General features: G+C 40.2%; 1 protein-coding gene across 1 annotated transcript in view; it reads right to left on the bottom strand.

Moving 5' to 3' along the window:
* Positions 1-27,716, bottom strand: part of LCT (lactase) — a 46,871-nt gene that overhangs the window by 11,443 nt on the left and 7,712 nt on the right. The window contains exons 3-11 of the mRNA XM_031961295.1: positions 27,257-27,340; positions 23,850-23,952; positions 22,062-22,152; positions 13,615-13,960; positions 10,407-11,079; positions 7,434-8,984; positions 6,382-6,650; positions 3,952-4,242; positions 1,096-1,294 (exon numbers count right to left, since the gene is read on the bottom strand). Coding sequence (XP_031817155.1) covers positions 1,096-1,294; positions 3,952-4,242; positions 6,382-6,650; positions 7,434-8,984; positions 10,407-11,079; positions 13,615-13,960; positions 22,062-22,152; positions 23,850-23,952; positions 27,257-27,340 — 3,607 coding nt within the window. The remainder of the gene's footprint in view (positions 1-1,095; positions 1,295-3,951; positions 4,243-6,381; positions 6,651-7,433; positions 8,985-10,406; positions 11,080-13,614; positions 13,961-22,061; positions 22,153-23,849; positions 23,953-27,256; positions 27,341-27,716) is intronic.

Here is a 27,716-nt window from a genome sequence, read left to right on the forward strand (position 1 = left end):
TAATCATATACAGGGTTAGGGAACACAAATCTATTATCAAAAGATTGCTTTAGGTAAAACAGAATGAGAGATGGGGAAATTGTTTTCCAGGGAAAGTCAAAAGAAATATATTTTGTTAAATTTCCCTTTCCCACTCTAGGGAGTTGATTTAGCCTGTGTATAACTCTATGGAGGCCATTCTGGACCACTAGAGCAATATCATTGTTATTGTCTAAAACTCTTTTAGTGTGTGACCTTGAATGGAGGGCAAAATACTGCTCATCTTATAAGAGTTTTCAATTTAAGATGAAAAAAGTAAGACATGCAAATTTATGAAAGGTGTATATATCAAAGGGTATATTAACTTTTTTTTTAATAATCAATCAACAATTATTTTGGAGGCACATACTAGGTGTCAGGTAGTAGGAATACAAATACATTAAACAATTCATACTCCCAAGGAGCTTATATTTAAAATATGTATGTATATGAACATAAATATATAATTTCAATTATCAAACATTTTTCTCCTACTAAGGAAGGGAAGGGAAGGAAAACATATTCTCATATTGATAATTTCTGAAAATGAATTTCTCATTTTGTATGCTAGTCCATTTTATTATAACTATAATTAATATTAACATATTGACACTTAGTGTTTGGAGAATGACAAGAAAAAAGTGAGTTCTACAGATTCCATATTTACAGCCAGCAGCATAATGGAAATACTCCTGAGCTAGAAATCTGGAGATTTGAATTCAAAGTCTGACACTCTTGTTAGTCATGTCACATAGGACAAGTCACTTGACCTGTCTAAACCTCAGTTTCCTCATATGTAAAATGAGAAGATTAGACTACATGATTCCTTAAGTCCCTTACAGTTTCAATAAACCATGCTTCAGGGGGAGGAAAATCAGCATCTCTTTTCAAGCCTGCTATACAGAGATGAAATATCAGAATCTGAGTCATGTTTTCCTTCTGTGAGACAAAAATGTTTAGATCTCACTCAATCAGGTTAGCACCCACCTACCCCCTCAGCTGAACTCTTTGACTTTTCATGGTTCTAAGACCATATCCCCAAACAATAAGGTAACAAATCACACCTGGGGCCATTACCTGGAGCAGCTGTTCCATAGCCATGGCCCAGGTTGGCAATGACATAGGGCTCATTGAGAGTGATCCAAAACTTCACTTTGGTTCCCAGCCTACTGAAGAGCACATCTGCATATTCCTTAAACCTCTGGATTATGGTATCATTCTCCCAGCCTCCAACATTCTGGAGTGCCTGGGGCAGATCCCAGTGGTAAATAGTCACCTATTTAAAAAAAAAAAAAAAAAAGTCACATTAGGAAAATTGCCACCAATCCAGACTTCTGACTACTTCCAGTCTCAGGTTTTCCCATAGGAGCCTTGAGAAAGCCATCTCTCATCACATACTCCAATTTCAAAGTCTTTGTCATTTAATTCAGGAAGAAACTAAATTCATCTTACAGTTCTAAGATAAATAGTTCAAAGAGGATACTCAAAATAATTTTCAACGTATTTGTTTTTTTATACTTCGTTTTACATTCTAGATGCTTAGGATATTTCAAAATAAATGGCAAAGACACACTTAAATAAAAGACTGGGTTGTCCTCTCTCAGATGATATCATATCTATTGGAAACGTGTGAAATTGATCTTGGTCTCAAAGAGGAAGAGACATTTTCCCTGTGAACTGTGTGCAGTTCCAAGTGACATCATCCAATTTCTGGCAGTTTTCTATGTGATTAAATTTCTTCTCCATAAGAATGACCCTTAAAGGTGGCACAGTGGTTAGAGCACCAGCCCTGAAGTCAGGAGGACCTGAATTCAAATCTGACCTCAGACATTTAACACTTCCTAGCTGTGTGACTCTGGGCAAGTCACTTAACCCCCAAATGCCTCAGAAAAAAAAAAATGACCCTTATGGGGGCCACACTACACAGTGCATAAATGTTCTCTTCTTCATTCAATGTCTCTGGTTCTAACACTAGCACAGGCTCTCTATCCCCATTAGCCAGAATGCTACTACATTCTCACTTGTATTATAGGTATTTGTGTACTTGTCCGGTAACCTTCCTAGACTATAAGCTCCCTGAGGAAAAAGACTAATTTCTCAACTTGATATCTCCAGTCCTGCACAGTGCACTGTATATGGCAGAAACTTAATGCACCGACTTGAATAGCATTAGATTCTCTCCTCCAGACTCTCCCTTGTTACCCAACACATATGTTCCAGTCAAGCCAATATCTTTACTATGATCCAACTTTCTCTAGACTGTAGACATTTTCACTGGCTGTTCCCCATGCCTGAAATGCTCTCCCTTCTCATCTCTCCCTCACAGCTTTACTCTCACCTTTAACAAGAAAAACCACCCCCTTATACTGTCGGCTTCTTGAAACATTCATTTTTTTTTTTTTAATTTTGAGTTCTTCCCTTAAGCCCTTCTCCCTCTTACTGAGAAGGCAAGCAATATGATGCCCATTATAGAACTGGGTTCAATGGATTCCTTGAGAGCAGGAATTGTCTTGTTCTTTTTTGTTTGTTAATTTGTTTTTTGTTTTCCCAGCATTTAACACAGTGACTGACACAGTGGAGACACTTAATAAGTGTTTATAGACTGAATGACAATTTCCCTCCCATCCATACTGACATGAATTAAAGGCAGTGCAGCTTAGTGAAGACTGGGAAGTGTTAGACTGACAATCAGGACCATTCTTAGGCTTAAATTCTTGCTCACTTACAATATGAATGTGGATGAGTAATTTAACTTCTACAAATAAGATAAGGTATGTAAAATATTATGTAGAAACATAAAGCACTATCTAAATGTCAAAGATAATATTTTTATTTTCTCCTCTTTACCTTTGTTCATGCTAATCTCTTTCCCTGGAGCCCATTCCCTCTTTTATTCCACTTACCAGCTTCAAGCCCAGATTAAAGTTCTGCGAATTCCATAAAAAAAATAGGAAGTGCTAGATTTGCACTCAAGGAAACTACATTTGCATTTTGACTCTGGAATTCTTAACTAGCTGGGCAACCATTAGTAAGTCATTTAACCTTCTGAATCTCATAATCTCATAATAATAGGACTTGCATTACTTTACTCCACATGTGAAGAAAGCACATTTCACACACCATAAAGCATGACAGAAATATGAGCTATGATATTCTTTTCTGACTACTCTGACCTTTTCCATCACTGACTTTGGATAGAGCCATATATTTTTACTTTTGATACCACATAGTCTTATACTAATCTCTGTTTTGTTTAGTGTAAATACTGCCACTTTGCATGGACTGAAGATTCAGTGAAGGCCAGGCTGTGCCACCTTTACAGTGGATGCTGAGGAGACCTTTGCTGGATTAAATATGAGCACTGACCACTTTTCAGGAACCATCAAATACTTTTTATTGGAAGAAAATATTCCTAACATATTTGTAAGTCAAGTACTCACACCCCAATTAGAGTACATAATACACTTATGCTATGAATATGGATGAGAAATTTTAACTTCTGCAAATAAGGTATAAAACATTATGCAGAAACATAAAGCACCATCTAAATGTCAGAGATAATATTTTTATTTTCTCCTTTTTACTTTTGTTCATGATAATCTCTTTCCCTGGAGCCTAGTCCCTCTTCCATTCCACTCACCCCAACCAGGAAGAAAGGAAAAAAATAAACAGATTCTGAGGGATCCTGAGGGATCCAACTAAAACCTCCCTAAGGAAAAGAAAGGCAGGCAAGCTCATTTAGGCTTCTAAGTCAAATACAGATCTCTGGTGAAATCTCCTCTGTGATATATGTATGAGCCTCTTTAATGTGTTTATATTTTATATACATATATATTATATTATACACACACACACACATATATGTATACACATAAAGGTACATAAATAAAATGAATATACATGTATATATTTATATATAAAAAAACCTCTTACCTGAGGTGTAATATTGGCTGCCATTAGTGCATCAATGAGTCTTTCATAGTACTTGAGCCCTTCTTCATTGATTTGCCTTGTAGTCCCATCAGGGAGAACACGAGGCCAGGAGATGGAGAAGCGATAGTGGGACACGCCGAGATTCTGAAGAGCCACCAGATCTTCTTGGATTTTGTGATAGCTGTCACAGGCCACGTCGCCAGTGTCATCATTTGCAATCCTTAGCGGAGTATGGGAATAGGTATCCCAGATACTGAGGCCCTTGCCATCAGCTCTCCAGGCACCCTCAATCTCAAAATGACAAGAGCAAACTTCATTATTTAAAACAAATTCCTCCTCTCCTGTAGAGTACTTCATTAACTCAAGCCCCTAAATTTAATATCTGGACACAACTGGGAAGAATAATGCATATCTCTGGAGCCAAACACAATGTCTGTCATATAGTAAATGCTTAAAAAATGCTGGTTGATGAAGAGGAGGAAAAGGAAGTAGAGGTAGACTTCCTTCTTAGAGTATAGCAGATAAGTTCTTGAAATGTCACACAAGCTAGGCCAAATTTCCAAAAACAAAAAAGCAATATGACATTTTAAAAAATGATCTCTTTTCCTCAAAATTAAAAGTAAAAAAAAAAAAAAAAAAAAAAAAAAAAAAAAAAAAAGGGTCTTGGTGCATTTCTCTCAAGGATACTGTACAGATTCCTAATGGCCTTGGACTATTCAAACTTGCACTTCTGTGTGACTAGCATAGACAATCCCAATTCTTTATGGATTAAGACATTAATTTAAACTCAACATGTACAGTGTAGGATTATTTCCTGTTGCAAAGCAGGAAGACAATACAGACCTCACTAGTTTGAAATTCCTTATACAAGCATCTAATCCCTTTATATCCTTCTTTTCATGGAGTGAAGCAACACTTTGTTTTTATTTTCAGGGCTTCTCAGAAAGTGAATTGAGTATAAAAACTATGAATTTGTCAGGGCAGTGGGAGTTCACATTCCGGTCTATGGATCAAGTGTGTACTTATCCTTTTGCCATTATAAGTTCATTATAACAACTTTTGTATCTCTGGCATCTAGCACACTTCATTGTATAAAGCAAATTAATAAACATCAGCTGAATCTGAATTTGAATGATTTGACTGAGTGGAAGGGACAGATCAAAATCAAAATTACTGATTTTAAATATTTATAACCTGAGTGATTTTTACTAAGTGCTTTTGTTTTGAATCTACCTGACTCAACTTTCTCCAAAAATACTGCATCAGGATAGGAAATAAGAGATATACACAAATAACGAGATACACATAAAACAAAGAAATATACATACAATAACAATTATTATGAGTAGAATTTATTAGGGAAAAAATTAGGGGTAGTAATCATTAATCTCAAAGTCAATGTTTGTGGCAGCCCTCTTTGTAGTGGCCAGAAACTGGAAACTGAATGGATGCCCATCAATTGGAGAATGGCTGAATAAATTGTGGTATATGAATGTATATGAATGTTATGGAATATTATTGTTCTGTAGGAAATGACCAGCAGGATGATTTCAGAAAGACCTAGAGAGATTTACATGAACTGGTGCTGAGTGAAACAAACTTAAAAGATTCAATCAAGAGAGAAAAAAAATTACTATTTTTTTAGATATATGTGTATGTATATATGTATGTATGTATATAGATATATGTATGTGTGTATATAGGTATATGTTTAATGTATACACAAAAATATATCTGATCTTAACTGTAGTATATTTGGATGAGATAGGGGGGAGAAAAGGAGAAAAAAAGTATAAAGTAAAAAAGTAGCGCAGAAAAAAAAGAAACCATAAGGAACCAAAGAAAAGATGGACAGTCATGAATATGATGAATTCTATTGTTATATATGTTTTCTTGAAATGGAAATTTATTGTTACATATTTGAATTCCCTTATGTTCTGCTGGGCATATAACAATTTTTTTTTCCTTTTTCTGTCTTTCTATTTTGTTTTTTCTTATTTTGCATTTAAGTGTTAAATTAAAAAAAAAAAAAAAAAAAAAAAAAGGAATACCGTCCCAATATTTGAAAATCTGCAATTAGGAAGAGATAAGTGAACTGTTCTTGTTGGCTCTGGAGGCAGAGCAAGAACCAAATGGTGTTGGTTGGAAAGAAACAAATTTAGGCTTGGAGTCAAGAAAATTTCCTTTAGAGCTGTTCAAAAGTGGAATGGGCTATCATCAAGCAAGAGATGGAGTCATTGGATCAGTTTTGGGAAGAATCTTTAAATAAAGGTTGGATTAGATGGACTCTGACATTCATTCAGCTCAGGGGTGATTTTATAACATTTGCCTCAGCTCAGCTCAGCCCGGTTTCTTCAGACATTTTGGTCACGTCCAGGAAACAAAACAAGCATGGCCAATGTGATCACCCCTCCCTGTCTCCCCACTTACCTGATAGGCTGCGGAAGCTGCACTCCAGATAAAGCCTTTCGGAAACTCTCCATACAAAAACTCATCCTCTTTGCTCGATGGCATGCCATTGTTGCTAATAACTTCTGTGTAGTACCTGGCGGAAGTTCTTGCAGTCCGGGGTCGGTTGGGGTCATTAAAATCTACTTGATATAATCCAAACTTGACACTGTAGCCATTCAGCCATTCAAAGTTGTCCATCAGGGACCAAGCCACATACCCGCGGAGGTTGACACCGTCCAGACTGTAGGCTGATGAAATTTCAAAGGGAGCATATTGAAAGAATAGTTTTATATTGTGAATTTAGGTTGCTGTGTGGTACAGTGGATAGAGTACTGGGCTTATGAGTAAAATCCAGCCTTATATGCTTGCTGTGTGATCCTGGGCAAATGACTTAACTGTTGTCTGCCAGTTTCCTCGACAATAAAATGAAGATAATTATAGCACCTATCTTCCAGGGTTATTGCAAGAATTAAATGAGATAATATCTGTAAATAGAGCTTAATACAGTGAGTATTCAATAAATGCTTATTTCCTTCTTTTCTTCCTGGTATTTTTTTTTGACTGAGGCAATTGGGGTTAAGTGACTTGCCCAGGGTCACACAGCTAGGAAGTGGTAAGCATCTGAGGCTGGATTTGACCTCAGGTCCTCCTGACTTCAGGGCTGGTGCTCTTTCCACTGGGCCACTTAGCTGCCCCTCTTCCTAGTATTTTGAAGAGAACTAGATGTTATATTGAATTTTTATATTGAACAAGAATAGCCCAAGAAATCAGTTCTGATTAACTGAGGCGTTAGTGTGCCATTGGGTAGATTAACTATGAGAGGAAAAGAGGCAGGTAGGAAGTCTATAGTACTGTGCAGAGAGAGCTCAGGATACCCTCAGAAACACTAGATTTTAGTTATGAAAAACAAAAAATTCCAATTAAAACAGAGCAAGTGTTAAGAGAGCTCGGATTCTTCTGCCAAACAATCCCAGGCATGTGACCCACGAGACCTTTGACATTTCTGCAAGCTGTCTGAAAAGCCCACATACCTTTCAAAGCCTCATTGATGTACGTTTTGTAAAAAAACTTCCTATCGATGTCTTCAATTTGAGACTTCTTGAGTCCCACTCCATTTTCTGTGATGTAAATTTGCTTGTTGCCATATTCTTCCTTGATCCAGTTCAGGACCCTTCTGAGACCCCAGGGCACTGCCCTGTGCAGGGCACTGGGAGGCCCAGACAGCTCCTCCTCCTCGGTCCTCTCCTGGTCGCTATCGTAGGAGGGAGGCTGCAGCGGAGGAGTTCTGTGGGACACAACTTTGGTGGAGTAGGTGTTGAGACAGAAGACGTCCGCCGTGTTTCTGATGTAGCGCTTTTCCTGCTCCGTGAAGCTGGGGAGGCGAGAAGCGGGCAGATTCTGCAGCTCGCTCCGGTTGCCCACTTTCCACTTCATAGCATCGGGGTAATCCCCGTTTTTAAAGATGGGGTGGGCAAACCAGCCCAAGTTAAACTGCAGGGCCCGATCAGCCGCCTCGACGTCTCTCGGCAAATGCGGCGACTTGGGCTCCATCCAATGCGTGCTGAGGCTCAGGGAAATGACTCCTTTCTGACTCGGCCTGTACTTTTGATCGTACGTGTGGTAAACTCGGGCATGAGCTTTGATGAGGGTGTGGGCGATTCTGTAAGGCCCATAGCCGGGATCCTTCACATTTGGGGGGAATACACCTTCGCCGTAGCCTAACCAGGCCTGATACATGGGCTCATTAAACGTCATCCAGAATCGGACCCGATCGCCAAAAGTGCGGAAGCAAAAGTCTGCGTAGCTGTCAAACAGCTCAATCAAGGAAGAGTTGTCCCACCCCCCAATATCCTGCAGGGCTTGGGGGAGGTCCCAGTGGTACAGGGTCACCATGGGGGTGATGTTGCTGGCCGCCAACCCATCGATGAGCCGGTTGTAGTAGTCAACTCCGTATTTGTTGACAGAATCATTTGTCCCTGTTGGGAAGATTCGGGACCAGGAGAGGGAGAAGCGATAGGCCGTGACTCTCAAAGCTCTCAGCATATTCAGGTCCTCCTCCAACTTATTGTAACTATCACAAGCCACATCTCCGTTATCATTGTTGATCACATTGTTCCCGGGAGTGTGGGTGAAGTTATCCCAGATGCTGGGGCCCTTCCCGTCTGCATTCCAGCCTCCTTCGATCTGATAGGCGGAGGAGGACACACCCCAGACAAAGTCATCCGGGAATGTTCCGTGGTGGAAGAGATCTCTTTCAAACTTGGATTGATTGGAGAATTTTTCCCAAACTACCTTAGCCTTGGAAGGAACCTCCGAGGGTCCCAAAACAAGAGGAGTTGTGTCAGGAAGGCTATGAATGAATGGCTGAGAAGTTCTGTCTATCTTTTTAATCTCCAAGCTATTCTTTTTGATAAGGCTGGAGAAAAAATAGGCAGACTTCCTGGGGGTTCTGGGTCTGCTACCATCTTTGAAATCCACATAGTGTAGCCCAAATCTTTGGTTGTAACCGGAGGGGCCTTCAAAGCCATCAATGAGGGAACGAACAATGTAGGACCGAACATCCACCAAGTCCAACTTGATAGCTAAGAAGAGAAAACAGAATTGGTGAACATTGAACCTTTTTTGTCTTTTCTTTTTGTTGGTTTTTAAAGTTTTCTTTTTCATGTGAAAGACTCAGAAGTGTTCATATTTCAAAGAGAGGTAGCTAATATTTTGTCACTCCAGATTAAAGAAAGACACACATTTATCTCTTGCACCCAAGTTTCAACTATAAACATTATCTATGATTTTAGAAAAGTCTTCCATTGGTACATACAACCCATTGTTATTTATACTACAAAAAAAACCTCATTGAAATTGTTTTGCTACTTTCCTTATCTACCTCAGGTAGCACTAGCACAAAATTACTAAACTTTTTTTTATGACAAAATAATAAATAAACCAAACATTCTAGAAGTTATTGGAAGAAGCAGATGACTAATTCCCTAGTCTAGTCACCAAACAGATATGAATAAAGTATTATTCAAATAGCACCTTAAGATTTACAATCAAAAGTTGAGATCAGTTGTGTTTGGGGATGACAGGAAAGGCTTTATCTGAGCACTGGAATTGGGTAGAATTTGGAAAGGAAAAAGGTTAAGGACAGAGAATTCCAGGTACAAGAAATATGGGTGATGGACTGGAGAAAAAGAAAAGGATTAATACTGTCTTCAGAGATTATAGAGTATAGCAGGACTTGTAATCAAGAAAGCTAAATTCAAATCCTGGCCCTGATTCTTTAGCTTTTAGAAGGCTCAATTTCTTCAGCTGTAAAATGAGGATAGCAATGCTGGTTCCACTTGCATCCCTGACATCCCTGAATTATTATAGAAAAAAATGCTCCATAAACTTTTAAGAACTAGAAATGTGTGAGCCCTTACCTTCTCCCCCCACCCCAGCACTGATTTATTATATAAAATAAAGGTTACTTGTACAACATAGAGATTTTGCAAATGGTGAGTATGAAGAAAAGTTTTTGCATTTTTGTTTTGTAATATTATTTCCAGCCACATTGATTCACTGAAAGTCTTTAAAATCAAATAGATGCTATACATTTATGTAATGTTAGAAGAAAAAAGCTGAGTAGGATAATATAGTAGTCCTTGATTGCTCCACATACTGCCTCCTTTTTTTTTCTGAGACAATTGGGGTTTAGCGACTTGCTCAAGATCACATAGCTAGGAAGTGTTAAGTGTCTGAAGACACATTTGAACTCGGGTCCTCCTGGATTTAGGGCCTGCGCTTTATCCGCTGACCCACTTAGCTCCCCCCCCCCAAAAAAAAAAAGACAAAAGTTCTGTGAAATAATTAAGATTTGATCCTTTGGGGTATTAGATTTCAAATACAAATGCAAAATACAAAAACCAATCTGATTTAATTAGTGACCAAGTACACACGATGGCCAACCTTAAAGGTACTCCCTGGATAGTTTTGTGGAACTATAATGGCCCCAGCGGAGCCCTTACCTTTGAGCACCTCATTGACATAGAGCTTGAAATAGTCTCGTCTTGCAGAGTCATCAAGGTCTCTGCCTTCCGTGGGCAGGCCATTGGCAGCCAGGTAGATGGGAACCTTCCCTTTGGTGTATTCCAGGGAGGCAAACTGTAAAAGCCTCCTGAGACCCCAGGGGACCACCCGAAGCCAAGGACATGCAGTCTGGGGCCAACGGGGGTCCACGTGCTGCGAGAAACCGCGGAGACTGTCGTAGTCCGGGCCGCAGGAGCCGTTCTGCGCATCCTTAACCAGGCGGGAGGTGTAATGGGACAGGCCCAGAAAGTCCGAGGAGCCCTTCAAGAGCAGCTTCTCTTCCTCGGTGAAGGCGGGCATCTGGGCCACGGCGCGGCCACACTGCCGGTTTTTCAGCTGGATCTGGGTCCTCAGCGAGGCGGGGTAGTCGCCGTCCACAAAGAGCGGGTGGGCGAACCAGCCCAGCATGGCGTGCAGGTAGCGCTCGGCCGCCGCCACATCCTCCCCCTCGGCAGAGTAGGGCTCGGCCCAGTCCGAGTTCAGCACGATCCCGACCTGGCCGCGCTGCTGGGCGCGCTGGTGGCGGTCGTAATAGTGCCAGGCCTTGGCGTGGGCCTTGAGGATGGAGTGAGCCACCTTGGGAAAGGAGCGAAGGAGGAAAAGCAGGAGACAGTATTAGGGAGGCTCCTTTACTCTGCACGGGTGCTGGGGACTCCAGGGGAGGAGGGCACTTATTCTAGAGTGAGGACAGATCCACAACTTCTGGCCTCAGGACCGCCTCAGGGCATCTGGGCCTAGAGTCAGAAGAGCTGAGCTCAAATGTTAGGCACTCCATCCCCCATCCTAGGGCAGGCTACTTAACCTCTCCGTGCCTCAGTTTCTTCAGCTATAAAAACTAGGGGGGTGCATTTTATGGCCTCTCAGAGCTCTCTTAGAGGATTGCTTAAGGGGTTTGGGTTACGTTAGAAACAATGCTGGACGGGGAATGAGGAAAATCTGAACTCAGGTCTTTCCAAATCAACTTGCTATCTCAACAGCTGAAATCTCATCCCTAAGCCGATTGACTCAAATTTTTGGTAGACAACACTCCAACCTCAGTTGCCTCTCCCCGGGAGAGTAGAGCAAGAAATTCCCAAAGCCTTCCTTTATAGAAGGATCAGAAATTTCAGAACTTTTCAAATAATTCTCCCGTTTTCACCTGAGGCGCTGCTCGATTTTGAGATTCTATGGAACATCATACCCTCCTCCTCACTTCCCACTCCCCTCAACACTAGTTGGTTCTTCCTTCCATACTCATCTGGGATGTTCAGCTTTCTTTTGTTTGCTGTTTCCCCCATAGAATTGTAAGTTCTTTGAAGGCAGGAGCTGTCTTGTATTTGTATCCCAGCACTTAACACAGTGTCTGGAACATAGAAGTCACTTTATAAATGGTTATTGAATTCAATCAAAAGAAAGAAAGAACCCCGAATATAAAACATAGCAGCTCTTTTTGTAGCGGCAAAAAAATGGGAACTGAGGGGATACCCACCCATTGGAGATGATTGTGATGGAATATTATTTTGCTATAAGAAATTAAAGGAATAGTTTCAAAAAACCTAGGAAGACTTTGTGGCATTGATGCAAAATAAAGGGAGCAGAACCAAAACAATTTATACAATAACAACATATCAATTTTGAAAGTCTTAGGAGCTCTGAACAACATAATGATCAACAACAGTCTAAAAGATTCATGATGAATCTCCTCACCTCCAGATAAAGAGGTGATAGGGTCAGAGTGTAAATTAATGTGTATTTCTTCTTTCCTTCCTTCCTTCCTTTTCTCACTCCCTTTCTTCCTTTCTTTCTTTCCTTGTTTTTTCTTTATTCCTTTTTTTCCTTTTTCTTTCTTGTTTTTTACCTTTTTCTTTCTTCTCTTTTGACATTACTCCTATGAGAATTTGTTTTGCATGAACATGCACATATACACATATGTATGGGTGTGTGTACACACTCATACACAATACATACATACATATATTGGTTTGTTTAGTTCTCCAAAAGATAGTGAGACAAAAGTACTGGGTTTTTAATCAAGAAAACCTTAGTTCCCTATCTTTTTAGTTTCATTTTCCAATAAAATATAAGCACCTTCAGGATTTCCCCCTAGCATCTTAGGGTGGTACTTTAAAAATCCTTTTTGAACTGCATGTAAATGTATCACTACTCTACTCTGCTCATTTAAAAATCTTGGTTGAGTTACTGTGGTTAGCTTTTTTTTTTTTTTTTTTTTTTAAATAGCTAGTTCTCTTTGTATTTCTCTTTGTTCATTTTTGAGGGATGTGATTGTCACACACACACATATATATATATATATTTATATATATACTTGGGAACATTCCCAGGAGTCGGAGAGGAGCACTCTGGGAGGAAGCTTACAAGCCCTATCTTAGAGGCAAGAGAGACTCATTGTATCTTCTGCCTTGGTCCGAAGGACAAACCTTTGGATTTGGAGACATTGGGAGGGAGCTCTTGGAACCAAGCAGAGAGATAGGCCTCTGAGCTAACTGGGCTTTATTGAAGGACACAATAAAAGATCTGAACTTTTATCACTTGGCTGTGTTTTGGAAAAAGAACACCACATTTTGTTCCCAATATATATATATATATATAATTGACTAGATTGTCTCGTTCTGCCATCTTGCCTGGAAAGCCCTGAATGGAATTTAAATTATAGCAACGAAAAGTAAGAAAAACTACAGTGTGGTGCTGATGGCTACTTTAGGGCACATTGCCATGGAAAGATTTTACAGAAAAAGAGACCCCCCTTGTTCCCGGGGAAAGCGAATTGGTTCAGAGTTGGAATATCTGAGTGCAAAGCTTTTATTATGGGTTGCACACTTACTTCCCTAAGCCTTAGGTCCCTTATATATAAAATAAGAGGGCAGCATCTGAGGTCTCTTGCAGTCAGAGAGTTTTGGTGGAACAGTTGTGTTAGCTGTTACCTGATGGAAGGCGGATATGCTCGGTACCCTTTTTTTTTTTTTTTTTTTTTTTTTTGCTGAGGCAATTGGGGTCAAGTGACTTGCCCGGGGTCACACAGCTAGGAAGTGTTAAGTGTCTGAGGCCTCCTGACTTCCGGGCTGGCGCTGTGTCCACTGCGCCACCTAGCTGCCCCGGGACCCCTTTCTAATAGTGGATGAATGATGTCAGGACGTGGCTGTCTCTTACCAGCTGCCAGTGCAAAGACAGTCCAAGGAGGCAGCTAATCCGGCGCTTGGGACTAACTAGCCCCAGGGCAGCACGACTTTGAAGCGACGCGGGTCGGCTAGCGGCGTGCTCGGTCCGTAGCTCGTAGCTTATCACCCAGGGCTCGTGAAAGGTCACCCACAGCTTCGCGTCGCAAAGGCGTATAGAAGGCGCGTGAGTCCACAAGGCTCCACCACGCCTCGCTTGCCAGCCCCCCCGGGCCTGCAGGGCCTGAGGCAGGTCCCAGTGGAACAAGGTGGCCATGCAAGACAGGAGCCCACAGGCCAGCTCGATCAGCTCTATGAGTAGGCGACCCGCGCGGATGAGGCTGTTAGGGCCGTGGGAAGATCCTGGCCTACGATGGAATACTAGTTAGACCAGGATGCGGGAGAACCGCGTGCGCACCTTTAGGAGCCGTAGCCAATCGGCGAGGCCGGTGCACGCTCTGACTTAACAGTCCAGATAGCTCTTTCCGCCCTCAGGCCCAGGTACTCGTTGAAGCCCGCTGGCGGCTTTCAGGAAGCCCTCGGGAGTCGCCGCAGGAAGCTGTCTCTCGCCGCTGGGCTGGCTCCAAAACTATCTAGAGCCTCCGTAGCCGCGGAGGCGCCCCGGTGGGCGGGTCTCCTCCTGCTCTGGCTGGCAGCGTCAAGCAGGGAGCAGACCAATGCGAGGCCACGAAAGGAGCCTGGGTTAGTCGGTTTGTAAGGTGCATTTGTTCTTATCTGCTTCATTTCAGATATATCTTAAGCACCCCTCCTCCTTAAATGACATTCTCTTCAATGAACCTTTAAATGAGAGGGGCAGCAAAACTGATCACACATATACACATGGTGACATAAAATATAGCTCTACTGTGTGTCAGGCACTAGGCTGAGCACTGGGGACGCAAAAGACAGAAGTCTCTTCAAGGAGCTTCCGTCTATGAGGGAGGGGATGAATGCATCTACAATATAACATGGCAATGTAGAAATATTAGCACCTACTATGTGTCAGGTACTAGGTTAAGCACTGGGGATGCAAAGACAGAGTCTCTTCAAGGAGCTTCGGTCTAATGAGGGAGAGGGCAGATGAATGCATCTACAATATAACATGGCAATGTAAAATATTAAGCACCTACTATGTGTCAGGTACTAGGTTAACACTGGGGAGCAAAAGCAGAAGTCTTCGGGCTCGCTAATGAGGGGGCGGATGAATCATCTACAAATAAATGGGCAATGAAAAATATTAACACCTACTATGTGTCAGGTACGGTTAACACTGGGGATCAAAAGACAGAAGTCTCTTAAGGAGCCAGTTAATGAGGAAGGGGGGAGAAATGACTACAAATAACATAAATTAAAATAAACACCTACTATGTTAGGTATGTATTAACACTGGGATGCAAAAGACAGAAGTCTCTTAAGGGCCGTCAATGAGGGAGGGCATGAATGCATCTACAAATAAATGGGCAATGTAAAATATTAAGACTACTATGGTTCAGGTACTTATTAAGCACTGGGATCAAAGCAAGTCTTTCAAGGGCCGCTAATGAGGAAGGGCGGATGAATGCTTACAATATCATGGGCAATGTAAAATATTAACACCTACTATGTGTCAGGTATAGGTTAATGGGATCAAAAGACAGGGAGTCTCTTAGGCTAGTCAAGAGGGGAGGGGATGAATCATCTACAATATAACATGGGCAATGTAAAAATATTAAGCACCTACTATGTGTCAGGTACTAGGTTAAGCACTGGGATGCAAGACAGAAGTCTCTTCAAGGAGCTTCAGTCTAATGAGGAGGGGCGGATGAATACATCTACAAATAACATGGGCAATGTAAGAATATTAAGCACCTACTATGTGTCAGGTACTAGGTTAAGCACTGGGATGCAAAGACAGAAGTCTCTTCAAGGAGCTTCAGTCTAATGAGGGAGGTGGATGAATGCATCTACAATATACATGGGCAATAAAAATATTAAGCACCTACTATGTGTCAGGTACTAGGTTAAGCACTGGGATGCAAAGACAGAAGTCTCTTCAAGGAGCCTTCGGTCTAATGAGGGAGGGCGGATGAATGCATCTACAATATAACATGGGCAATGTAAAATATTAAGCACCTACTATGTGTCAGGTACTAGGTTAAGCACTGGGATGCAAAAGACAGAAGTCTCTCTTCAAGGAGCCTGCCTAATGAGGGGAGGGGGATGAATGATCTACAATATAACATGGGCAATGTAAGAATATTAAGCACCTACTATGTGTCAGGTACTGTATTAAGCACTGGGGATGCAAAAGACAGAAGTCTCTTCAAGGAGCTTCCGTCTAATGAGGGAAGGGCGGATGAATGCATCTACAATATAACATGGGCAATGTAAAATATTAAGCACCTACTATGTGTCAGGTACTAGGTTAAGCACTGGGGATGCAAAAGACAGAAGTCTCTTCAAGGAGCTTCAGTCTAATGAGGGGAGGGCGGATGAATGCATCTACAATATAACATGGGCAATGTAAAAATATTAAGCACCTACTATGTGTCAGGTACTAGGTTAAGCACTGGGGATGCAAAAGACAGAAGTCTCTTCAAGGAGCTACCTTAATGAGGGAGGGCGGATGAATGCATCTACAATATAACATGGGCAATGTAAAAATATTAAGCACCTACTATGTGTCAGGTACTAGGTTAAGTACTGGGGATGCAAAAGACAGGAGTCTCTTCAAGGAGCTTCAGTCTAATGAGGGGAGGGCGGATGAATGCATCTACAATATAACATGGGCAATGTAAGAATATTAAGCACCTACTATGTGTCAGGTACTAGGTTAAGCACTGGGGATGCAAAAGACAGAAGTCTCTTCAAGGAGCTTCAGTCTAATGAGGGGAGGGCGGATGAATGCATCTACAATATAACATGGGCAATGTAAGAATATTAAGCACCTACTATGTGTCAGGTACTGTATTAAGCACTGGGGATGCAAAAGACAGAAGTCTCTTCAAGGAGCTTCGTCTAATGAGGGGAGGGCGGATGAATGCATCTACAATATAACATGGGCAATGTAAGAATATTAAGCACCTACTATGTGTCAGGTACTGTATTAAGCACTGGGGATGCAAAAGACAGAAGTCTCTTCAAGGAGCTTCCGTCTAATGAGGGGAGGGCGGATGAATGCATCTACAATATAACATGGGCAATGTAAGAATATTAAGCACCTACTATGTGTCAGGTACTGTATTAAGCACTGGGGATGCAAAAGACAGAAGTCTCTTCAAGGAGCTTCCGTCTAATGAGGGGAGGGCGGATGAATGCATCTACAATATAACATGGGCAATGTAAAAATATTAAGCACCTACTATGTGTCAGGTACTAGGTTAAGCACTGGGGATGCAAAAGACAGAAGTCTCTTCAAGGAGCTTCCGTCTAATGAGGGGAGGGCGGATGAATGCATCTACAATATAACATGGGCAATGTAAAAATATTAAGCACCTACTATGTGTCAGGTACTGTATTAAGCACTGGGGATGCAAAAGACAGAAGTCTCTTCAAGGAGCTTCCGTCTAATGAGGGGAGGGCGGATGAATGCATCTACAATATAACATGGGCAATGTAAAAATATTAAGCACCTACTATGTGTCAGGTACTAGGTTAAGCACTGGGGATGCAAAAGACAGAAGTCTCTTCAAGGAGCTTCCGTCTAATGAGGGAAGGGCGGATGAATGCATCTACAATATAACATGGGCAATGTAAAATATTTAGCACTCTACTATGTGTCAGGTACTAGGTTAAGCATTGGGATGCAAAAGACAGAAGTCTCTTCAAGGAGCTTTCGCTCTAATGAGGGAGGGCGGATGAATGCATCTACAATATAACATGGGCAATGTAAAAATAATAAGCACCTACTATGTTGTAGGTACTGTATTAAGCACTGGGGATGCAAAAGACAGAAGTCTCTTCAAGGAGCTTCCGTCTAATGAGGGAAGGGCGGATGAATGCATCTACAATATAACATGGGCAATGTAAGAATATTAAGCACCTACTATGTGTCAGGTACTGTATTAAGCACTGGGGATGCAAAAGACAGAAGTCTCTTCAAGGAGCTTCAGTCTAATGAGGGGAGGGCACATGACAACATGAAAATACACATATATAGTTTACATTTTATATATATATGTATATATATACATATATATAAAATGCAAGCTATATACAGGGTAAATGGGAAATAATAGAAGGCACTGGAATTAAAACGGGTTGGGGCAAGATTTCTTGTAGGAGACAGGATGCTAGTTGAAACTTAAAGGAACTCAGGAAGGCCAGTGGCATTTACTATAATTATGATTTGTTCATCTGAAAGCTATTTTTCTCCATCTCTCTTACCTTTGGTGGCTAAACTTGAGAAGACCTCTACAGTGTGTCAGACATTGGAGATACAAAGAAAGGCCAATGATGGAAACACCCTCACTCCAGACAAGACAAAACAAAATAAAAAAAATCCTGCTCTCTAGTAGTTTGTGGTCTAGTGTTCTTTGCTAGATCTTCAACCATATCATTTCTGCTAACTGTGGGTTTTTCCCAAGGTGCTGTTCCAGAGCCTCTTCTCTCTCTCTTTTTTTTTTTTAATTTCATTTTTTTTTATTATAATAACTTTTTATTGACAGAACCCATGCCAGGGTAATTTTTTACAACATTATCTGTTGCACTCACTTCTGTTCTGATTTTTCCCTCTCTCCCTCCACCCCCTCCCCTAGATGGCAAGCAGCCTCTTCTCTTCTCACTCTATACTACTTCATTTGGTTAACTCCCATGGATTCAGTGATCATTACTGTGCAGATAGTTCTCAAATCTTTTTCTCAGATCAGATCCAGCCCTTATCTCTTAACTTTCAGTCTCATATTTCCAACTGCCTGTTGACCTCAAATTAGATGGCCCATAGACATCTTAAATTTAACATATAAAACTAAACACTTTACCTTCCTTGGAATTAAACCATTCCCTCTTCCTAATTTCCCTACCTCTGTCAAGGTCTCCATTATCTTATCAGCCATTCAAGCTTTCAAACAAGTTGCCATTATCAACTCTTCCCTGTCTCTCTCCCTTCTCAAATCCAATCAGTTATCATGTCCCATAGAGTCCATCTTTGCAGTATCTCTTGTCCATCACCCCACTACCTTCCTCTGACACTGTCCTAGCCTGCTGGTGGTTATCTTTGCCTCTGGATTTTTCCCCATTTCAGGCCATCTTCTCAGCTGTCAAAATGATCTTAAAATGCAAGTTTACCCATGTCATCCCCTGCCCGATAAACTTCAGTGGCTCCCTATCATCTTCAAGATCAAATATAAAAACCTCTGTTTATTTTTTAAATCCCTTCATAACCTAAACCCTTCCTACTTTTCTAGTCTTCTTACATCTTATTTCCCTTCATATAATTTGCAATCCAGTGACAGCAGCCTCCACAGAAGACATCTAATGACTCAAAGCCTGAAAATTCCTCATCTTTGCCTCCTGGCTTTCTTAGCCAAAACACTGTCTTCTACAATTAGTCTTTCCTAATCTCACTTAATTCTAGTATTTCCCTTCAGAAATTATTTCCTGTTATTCCTATGTCTAACTTTTTTTTTTTTTTTTTTTTTTTTTTGCATATAGTTGTTTGCACGTTGCCTCCCTCATTAAACTGTGAGCTCACTGAGGTCAGGAATTCTTTTTTTGCTTTTCCTTCTGTCCCTAGGTCTAACCCAATGCCTGGGACATAATAGGTACTTAATAAATGCTTGTTGACTGGACAGTCTGCAATATCCCATATTCACAGACTCCACCTTCACCCTCCTCCAGTGCCCAAGTTTGGCTATCAGAATCACAAAACATTCAGTTAATTTTTTTATTGCTGTTCAAAAAAGTGATAATATGATAACAGAGAGGCAACCTGGGAAAAATGGACAGAGCCATCACTTTGGAATCAGAAAGACTTAGATTCAAGGCTTGCTTCTAACACATATTGCCTTGTGACTCTAGATAAATCGCCCAATGTTTGGAAAATAGAAGTTGAGTTGCCAAGGATAATACATCTAGTAACTATCTGAAGCTGGATTTGAACTTGTCTTCCTAACTCCCTTTTTTTTACTTTGTTTATTTTATTTTTCTTTTAATTAAAGCTTCTTATTTTCAAAATATATACATGGATAATTTCCAGTATTCACCCCTACAAAAGCCTGTGTTCTAAGTTTTTCTCTCCTTTTCCCCCTACTCCCTCCCCTAGGCAGCAAGTGATCCAGTATATGTTAAACATGTGCAATTCCTCTATACATATTTGTCTCCCTAACTCTTGACCCAGCTCTATTTACTGCACCCCCAGCTGCCTCAAGGATTATCTCGTAGAAGGGAGATTAGGTTTATTTTGTGAAGCTTCCAAAAATAGCTTAAATGTTACAAAAAGTCAAGTTTAAATTCAGTCTAAGGAAGATCTTTGTAATAGTGAAAGGGGTCCAAAGGTGGGAGCTACCTCAGGAGGCACCAAGAAGTCTTCCAAAGGAGGCTAGATGACCACTTGTCAGGAATGACAAATGATTCATGCCTTGGGGGGAAGGTTGGAAGATTCTGAAATCTTGTGATTCTATAATTAGAGTCAATTCTCAATTATCCATCTGGATAGAGAAGAAGGAAGGAGAGGATGTGTCTGAAACGCCTGCTAAGCCAAAGATCACCAGCATTTGCTGACAAATACTCAGCTACTCAGTCTGGCTTTCACTCACCCAAGCCCTTCTTTCTGTTTGCATCCTTGGCCTTTTGCAGGGGAGTGACTTGGATTCCTAGGATTTAGATCTATTGCAGGAAGGGACCTTAGAGATAAAAAGACAACCTACCTGTTTTACAGTGAGGAAACAGAGCATGGAAAGTTTAAGTGACCTGCCCAGATGGTACTGCAGGAGAATGGGTACCCACATTTTCCAATCTCCAAGTCTAGTGTACTATGCTCCAAGGAGGCAAAGAAGACCTAGGTTAGAGTCTTAGTTCTGCCATTAGTTACTGGTATGATTTTGAGGTTGTCACTTTTCAGAACCTCAATTTACTTGTCTGTAGAATGATGGCAATAACATTGACATTATTTGCCTCCTGAGATTGTTATGAAAGTATCTGCAGTTTTAGAAAACTGTAAATGATTATTATTGATCCTCCCTGATGGCGTGGCAGAGGTCAGAGATCATCAACAAAGAAGATAAATTGCTTTATCACGAATTGCCTCTCTCCTTTGGGTTGACACGGCACCTGACCTTTTTCTAAAAGCCAAAGCTTAAGTTCTTTCAGCAGTTAGTCAGGCTGCCTGCAATATTTTTGAGGTCTCTGGAACCAGATTAAAATGGAATTGAAAAATATATGATAAAATAAATAATAGTACACTAGAACACAAACTGTTTTCTAAGTTAACATGGAGCTGAATTTAGTGGCCTCCATTCTTTTTTGAGTTTGACATTAACTGCTTGAGTGTCCACATACAAAGAAAGCTAGAGTGTCAAACTACTGCTTTATGCAATTCTCAGCTGTGAAGGTGATATAATAGAGAGTGAGCTCTCTTCAGCATACCTTTACCAATAAAATAAAAGAAATCCTGGGTCTAATTCTTATCCCTTCAGTATCTTTCTTTAAAGACAGAGAAACTGAGTCTCTGATAATTCTGGTCTTGGAGCAACTTAGAGACCCCGATCTCCTGGTACAGAGCTCTCTTGGTCGGACTGCCAAAACCACTTGGTCTGAACCAAAACCACTAGCTGATTTCTGGCTAGTTAATATAAATGGCATTGGACAGAAGTCCATAGAAGTCTAATGGGAAGAGGCCATCACTTAGGCCATCCTGGCTTAGGAGAAGAAAGAACCCTCCCCTGCAAGGTAATATTATATCATTTTATCTTCCCTGTAAAGTGAAGGTAGTGCTATTATTATCTGCATTTTACTGGTAAAAAAACTGAGGCAGACAGAGGATAAATAATTTGTCCCAAGTCACATAGCTAGTAAATGTCTCGGACTGAATTTGAACTCAAGGTCTTGTTAACTCCAAGTCCCGAATATTCTAGCTACTGCACTTCCTAACTGTCAGAATAAAATTGTAAAGTTCGATTCAAATGTAAGGGATGATATATGAGTACAAATAAATGCTCGAAGAGAGTGAAAGGGAAATATTTGAAGGCCTGGGAAACCAGATTCTATTTTCCAGCTTGCTCCAGGAAATGCTGTTTGACAGTCTCCAAGCAACATTTTATAGACCATTGAGAGTGCTTTCATATTGTTTTCCTAACAGCAGCATATCCTTACAATTGAGGGAGGAAAACTGAGTGACAAAATGAGATTTGATTTCATTTATCAGAAAGATAAAATTACTTGTCTGGGGTTACATGGATATTTAGTGAGAATTATTACCCATATACCGAGATCAGCCTTTCTCAAACAGAAGAAAATTAGTCTTACCTTTTCTTGGCACTGAAAGGACACTGTAGGAATTCACTGACATCAAACCCAATGGTCAGTACTTGGTCTTTATTTATGGCTGTAAAATAAGAAGTTTGTTAAATCACACATGCAGACTGCCGGGCAGGAAAGGTGTCCATCTTTAGGAGTTTTCTTAGAGCCTTAAAAGAGCTTTATGAAAACTAGGCAACAGATTAAATGTCCTTTTATTACCTGCCCTGGGAATTATCATTTTCTTCAAAAAGACATGGAGTGAACCTATGATTTCACCAGTATGAGGGCCTTCTACATGGGGAAGCTTCTTCTGTTGGTGCAGGTTGGGACAGGTCCCTGGAGACTTGAGAAATTAAATGACTTATTCAGGGTCATACATTCAGAATGTGTTACAGATGAACACGGATCTCCCTGACTTCCGGTCAGCTCTTACTCTACTGCAACACACTGCCTCTCGTTCCTTCATAGGTTGAGGAATTAATGAGGATGAGAAAAAAATTTTCCTAACATTTTTGTTAGGGTGATTTATTCAATTAAAACTGATCTTTGTGAGGGCAATTTACTCAATTAAAACTAAGTAGAATGTGTCAACAAATGAGTAAATATCCTACCATGGACTTAAACTCGTTTTGTTACCTAGTTGGCCCGAGAGACAAACAGGTAACCAATTGGATCAGCCCTTTTGCCAATGGAAAAACCGAATCTCACAGAAACTCAGTTGATCTGGGTCTTCATTTCAAACATGTCCAACGCTTTGTGACCCCATCTAGAGTTTTCTGGGCAAAGATTATGGAATGATTTGCCATTTCCTCTTCAGGTTCATTTTTTAACTGAGGTAAACAAGGTTGAGTGACTTGCCCACACAGGGACTATCTGGTGCCAGATCAGAACTCAGGAAAAGTCTTTCTCCTCCAGGTCTGAGCCTCCATTCACCTAGCCACCTCACCCCCTTTAGGAATTCCTCTTTTCAGCTAGACCTTGGCCCAGTTTTTGCTAGGAAAAACTGGGATACCTGTTCAAACGCTCTGATTCTTCCTTTGAGTTCCTGCCTAATAAAATCCTGCCACATTTAATAAATGAGCTTACACTTTGGACATATATACCTTTCAAAGTTCCTCCAAAACTAATGAATCAACCTTATTCATATTATCCCAATAAAAGTCAGGGTGATTTAGGGGGGAAAAAACTGGTCTTGGAGTTGAGTGAGCAGAGTACTAGTCCAATTCTGATACTTACTAGCTATGTGAACATTGATCTCTGCCTCAGTTTCCTCATCTGTACTTTGGGTAATGATACCTTGCTGCCTATCCCTCTGGGACAGGTACTTTATAAGGATAGAATTATGTAAACCTTAAATGTGATATAAAAGTGAGCCGTCTCCATCGTAACAAGCCTGGGAAGAAGCCAGGGTAGTTGCTTATTTCATTGAGCATATAAGAAAACAGGCTCAGTGTCCTCGCACCTATAATTAGACCCTAAGTTTCCTGATTTTTAGCCTTGCACCACAGAGCTTCTTTAAATTTGTGCTACTCCAGACACCACCAAGAGAATCATCTCCAAAATGCCATGGGAGCTGGCATAAGGCAGGGGAGTTGGGAGAAAAGGAGCAGGAAGTACAATAAAATTCCCAGCAGAGACGTTGTTCTTGTTTTCTGACCCTATTTATTTACTATCTTTCCATGTTTGCACCTTAGTCTTTCACAGATTATAAGATTTAGAGCAGGAAAGCACCTTAGAGATTAATAGTCGGGTCACTAAAGCCAATTTCAGCCTCTCTGGGAATTTCCTACTGACCTTTGATTGTGTTCAACAGGACTTGGACTGATTTCTCCTTCAAGGGAACACAGTTGTGAAATTTTAGGCTGAAGATGAAAACTTTCACTTTGGGATCGATGATCTGCAAAGAAACAAAAACTAGTCAGGAACTGAGATCACTCAATCTAATGCTTCCAAAAGCAGGAAGCATATTGGGAGATGAACAAGAATCAGTTTGATTTATACTCATTCATTGTTGGTGTAATTGCAAGCTATTTGACTTTGCTTTTTAAATAGTTATTTTAAAATGACAAGTTAAAGATGCAATAATGTTGGATCTTTGAGTTGATAGAGAATCATAAAAGTTAAATGGTACCTGTATTTAAGGAAGGCCAGTTTGACAGCTGTATGGAGGATAGAAAAGAATAGGGAAAGACTATTGAAATAGTCCAGGTGATGTGGGTCTGAAAGAAAATAGTAGCTGTGTGAATATAGAGAAAAGAATGGATATATGAGATATTGTGGAACTCAAATGGACAGGATTTGGCAAATTTTTAGATACAAGGAGTAAAGGAAAGTAAGGAATTTGGGTTTCTAACGTGGAGTGACCAGAAGAATAAACATAGCAAAAATAGGAAACTTCAGAAGGAAAGATGGGTTTTGGAGAAAATAATGTAAGGTGACCTATGACATACACTGTAATCATAACTTACTCTGTCCCACCAAAAAGGAGATTGGAGAGAGTGTCTTATCAGTGACTAACAGGATACGCCTATGCTGGGGGTGGGGAGGAATTTTTGCCTGAACAGCTGTGGATGCAGGTGCATGGACTGTTGGACCTCTACTAAGAACAGAAGGAAAAAAAATGTTTGGGGGAGGGGAAGAAGGGCTTTTGGGCAATAATGATTAATGGAGCTGGGGTTGTGTTGAAAACAAGATGGCCCTATCAAGTTTCACAGGAAAGGTGAGGTGGAACCCATCTTCCTTTTTAAATTTAATTTTTTTTCTTTCCTTTTTTTTCTTTTAGAACCCATCTTTCTAACTTCTGATTGCTAACTATCTTGTGGTCATTGCACAATCTACTAGGATAGAGACTCTAAGATTCAGCGTTATTTCATCTTTAACTTGTCCTTTTAAAATATCTATTTTAAAAGTTTTATAATGCACAAAATTTACTTTGGAAACCACTGGTCTATCTAATGAGTAAAAACCTTGTGGATTCAGATCACACACAAACCAGATTAATATTCAGTTCACATACAAACTTTCACATATCCATCAGGGCCAAAGCTGGTCAGTCATGTCTCATACATGAAGTCTATTATTACAGGGAGATCAGGTGAGAGGGTGAGAATGGTTCACTATCACTCACACTAGTATGGGAATAACAACTCAAGGGAGAAGATGCTTTTATCATGTATACATCCATTATCCTGACTGACCTGTCTGTACTTGCAGTGATGCTGGAGACGTGGGGGCAAACCCATATGACCCAGGGCTTGTTTGTCATTTATCAGTTTATTACTTTAGGTGAGCTGAGATTCTGACCCTCTGGGTCAGGAGGGATTTGATAAACCAGGACTTTGATCTGATAACTTTTTTGACAAGCCATCATCATCTTGATGGCTAGAGGTAAAATATGGGGCAAAAAAATATGTATTTGTCATTGCATAACTTACAGGTGGTCCGCAAGGCAAAGATTGGTACTTAAACCCAGAGGGATGAGCTAAAGATTAAGGATGATGAGAGTATAGGAGGTGAGGGTCAGGCAAGAAGCAGAAATAAAATAAAATAAAGATCCAGGAATAGGCAGGTCTCTGAGGTCTGCTATATTGGGAGAAAGTACGAAGAATGGACAGTATACATGGACAGGAATAAGTGAAGGTCCAGGAATCTGGGAAGATAAATAAACTAATTGTAATGGGCTGAGATTTGAGTTGATGCACTGAGGTCCCAAGTACATGAGGCTAAATAGTAATTGGACTATACGCTATTAATATACATGATTGGATAAAGAATGGTCCCTGCCTACTCTCTGTGCAAGTCCTGATGTGTTGTATAGGAAATGATGATTTTGGTGGGTGGAGACAGACAGTAAGAGAAGCTGGGAGAGATTGGCCTGGGTTCCATGCTAGCAACTGCTGGTTGTGTGGCTTCTGGTCTAGCTAGCTTCTTGACTCAGCTGCACACATTGCTATTGCCCATTCCCTTCCACCTCCGATCTTTCTTCACTGAGAATAAAGACTAACGACTTTCCCCTAACCTGAATTCCTGACTCCGGCTGATTTTAAAATACGCGGTCTTCACAACTAATCATGACCAAAGTTCAGAACCTAGGATGTTTTTAATGTATTTATATCATGAAAGAGAATGGGGCTAGAATAGGGGCAAGCAAGAATGGAAACACTAACATGAACTTTTGAGTCCACCTCCTTTATTTTATAGATAGGGAAACTGAGTCCAAGAGAACTAAGCTTACATAGACATTTAAATGCCTGAGATAGGATTCAAACCCAGATATTTCTAAATAAATCCAGCTAAATTCAATATATGCTATTTTTATTGTTAATTTTTAGTTATGACAATTCTTTGCAACCCCATTTAGGGTTCTTTTTTGGCAAAGCTACTAGAGCAATTTGCCATTTCCTTCTCCAGTTTGTTTTGTAGCTTGAGGAAACTGATAAGCAGGGGTAAGTGACTTGCCCAAAGTCATATAATTAGTAAGTGTCTAAGATCAGATTTGAACTCAGGAAGATGAATCTTTCTTACTTGGGATCTGGTACTTTATCCACTGCATATATTATATAATTACATAATATATTGTATTATATATTATACCCCAATGCCATAGTGCCTTCATATTTAAATATCTATCCTAATATCAGGGTAATGATGATTACCCTGCCTCTAATGTCTCAATAGGAGTCTCACTAGTGATTCAGTTATTATCACTTCAAGCAGCTTCCTTATTTAGAAATGAGAACACTTCATGTCATTGAAAAGTCAGCTTCTGCAGCCAAGTGATACAGTGAATAGAAATCTGCATCTGGATTCAGAAAGACAGGTGTCCAAATTCAGCCTCAGACACTTATTAGCTATGTAATTCTAGGCAAATCACTTAATCACTGTTTTCCTCAATTTCCTCAATTGTTAAGTGAGTATAATAATAGCATTGGCCTCTCAGGGTTGTTATAAGAATCAAATGAGATAATATTTGTAAAGCTCTTAGCATAATTCTGGCTATATAGTAAGTACTATATAAATGCTAGTTATTAATAATATATTATTATATTACTTTTAATATTATATACATAATCACATAAATATATATATATTATAATATATTATTATAATTAATATCATGCATTAATTTGAACCTTCAATATCTAATACACTCCCAGAAATCCACTATACTCATCATTAGTATGGAAAAGGACTCAAATTACCTGCAGTTCACTCAGCTCCTGTGGTGGGCCAGCCTGATTTTGGCAGTCACACAGCAGGTCAAGAGAGAGGAAATCGATGAAGTCCTACAAACAATCAGATAAAGTCAGTACATTGTAAGCACTGGAAAGACAAAACTTGGAATTATTTTGTTTTTCTGATTTCCATGTAAAGGGAAAGGGCAAGGGGAAGGAAAGTCGGAGCATGATGGGAGGACTTCAACCAGTTCCAATGGACAATAATGGATCCTAGACTATTGGGTTGGACTTCATCATTTAGGGTGTATTGCTGAACAATTGGTGGTATGGAAATACAATAGGATAATATTATGTCATAAGATGTGATGAAAGGGACAATTTCATTTTAAAATTTAATTTAAAAAAAAACTTTGTATTAAAAAAAAAAAAAAAAAAAAGCTAGTTGCATCCCAGACTCTGGGAACCTCAAAGAGTCATGAGTTCT

This window comes from Sarcophilus harrisii, chromosome 3 (assembly GCF_902635505.1).
Source record: "Sarcophilus harrisii chromosome 3, mSarHar1.11, whole genome shotgun sequence".
NCBI lineage: Eukaryota > Metazoa > Chordata > Mammalia > Dasyuromorphia > Dasyuridae > Sarcophilus > Sarcophilus harrisii.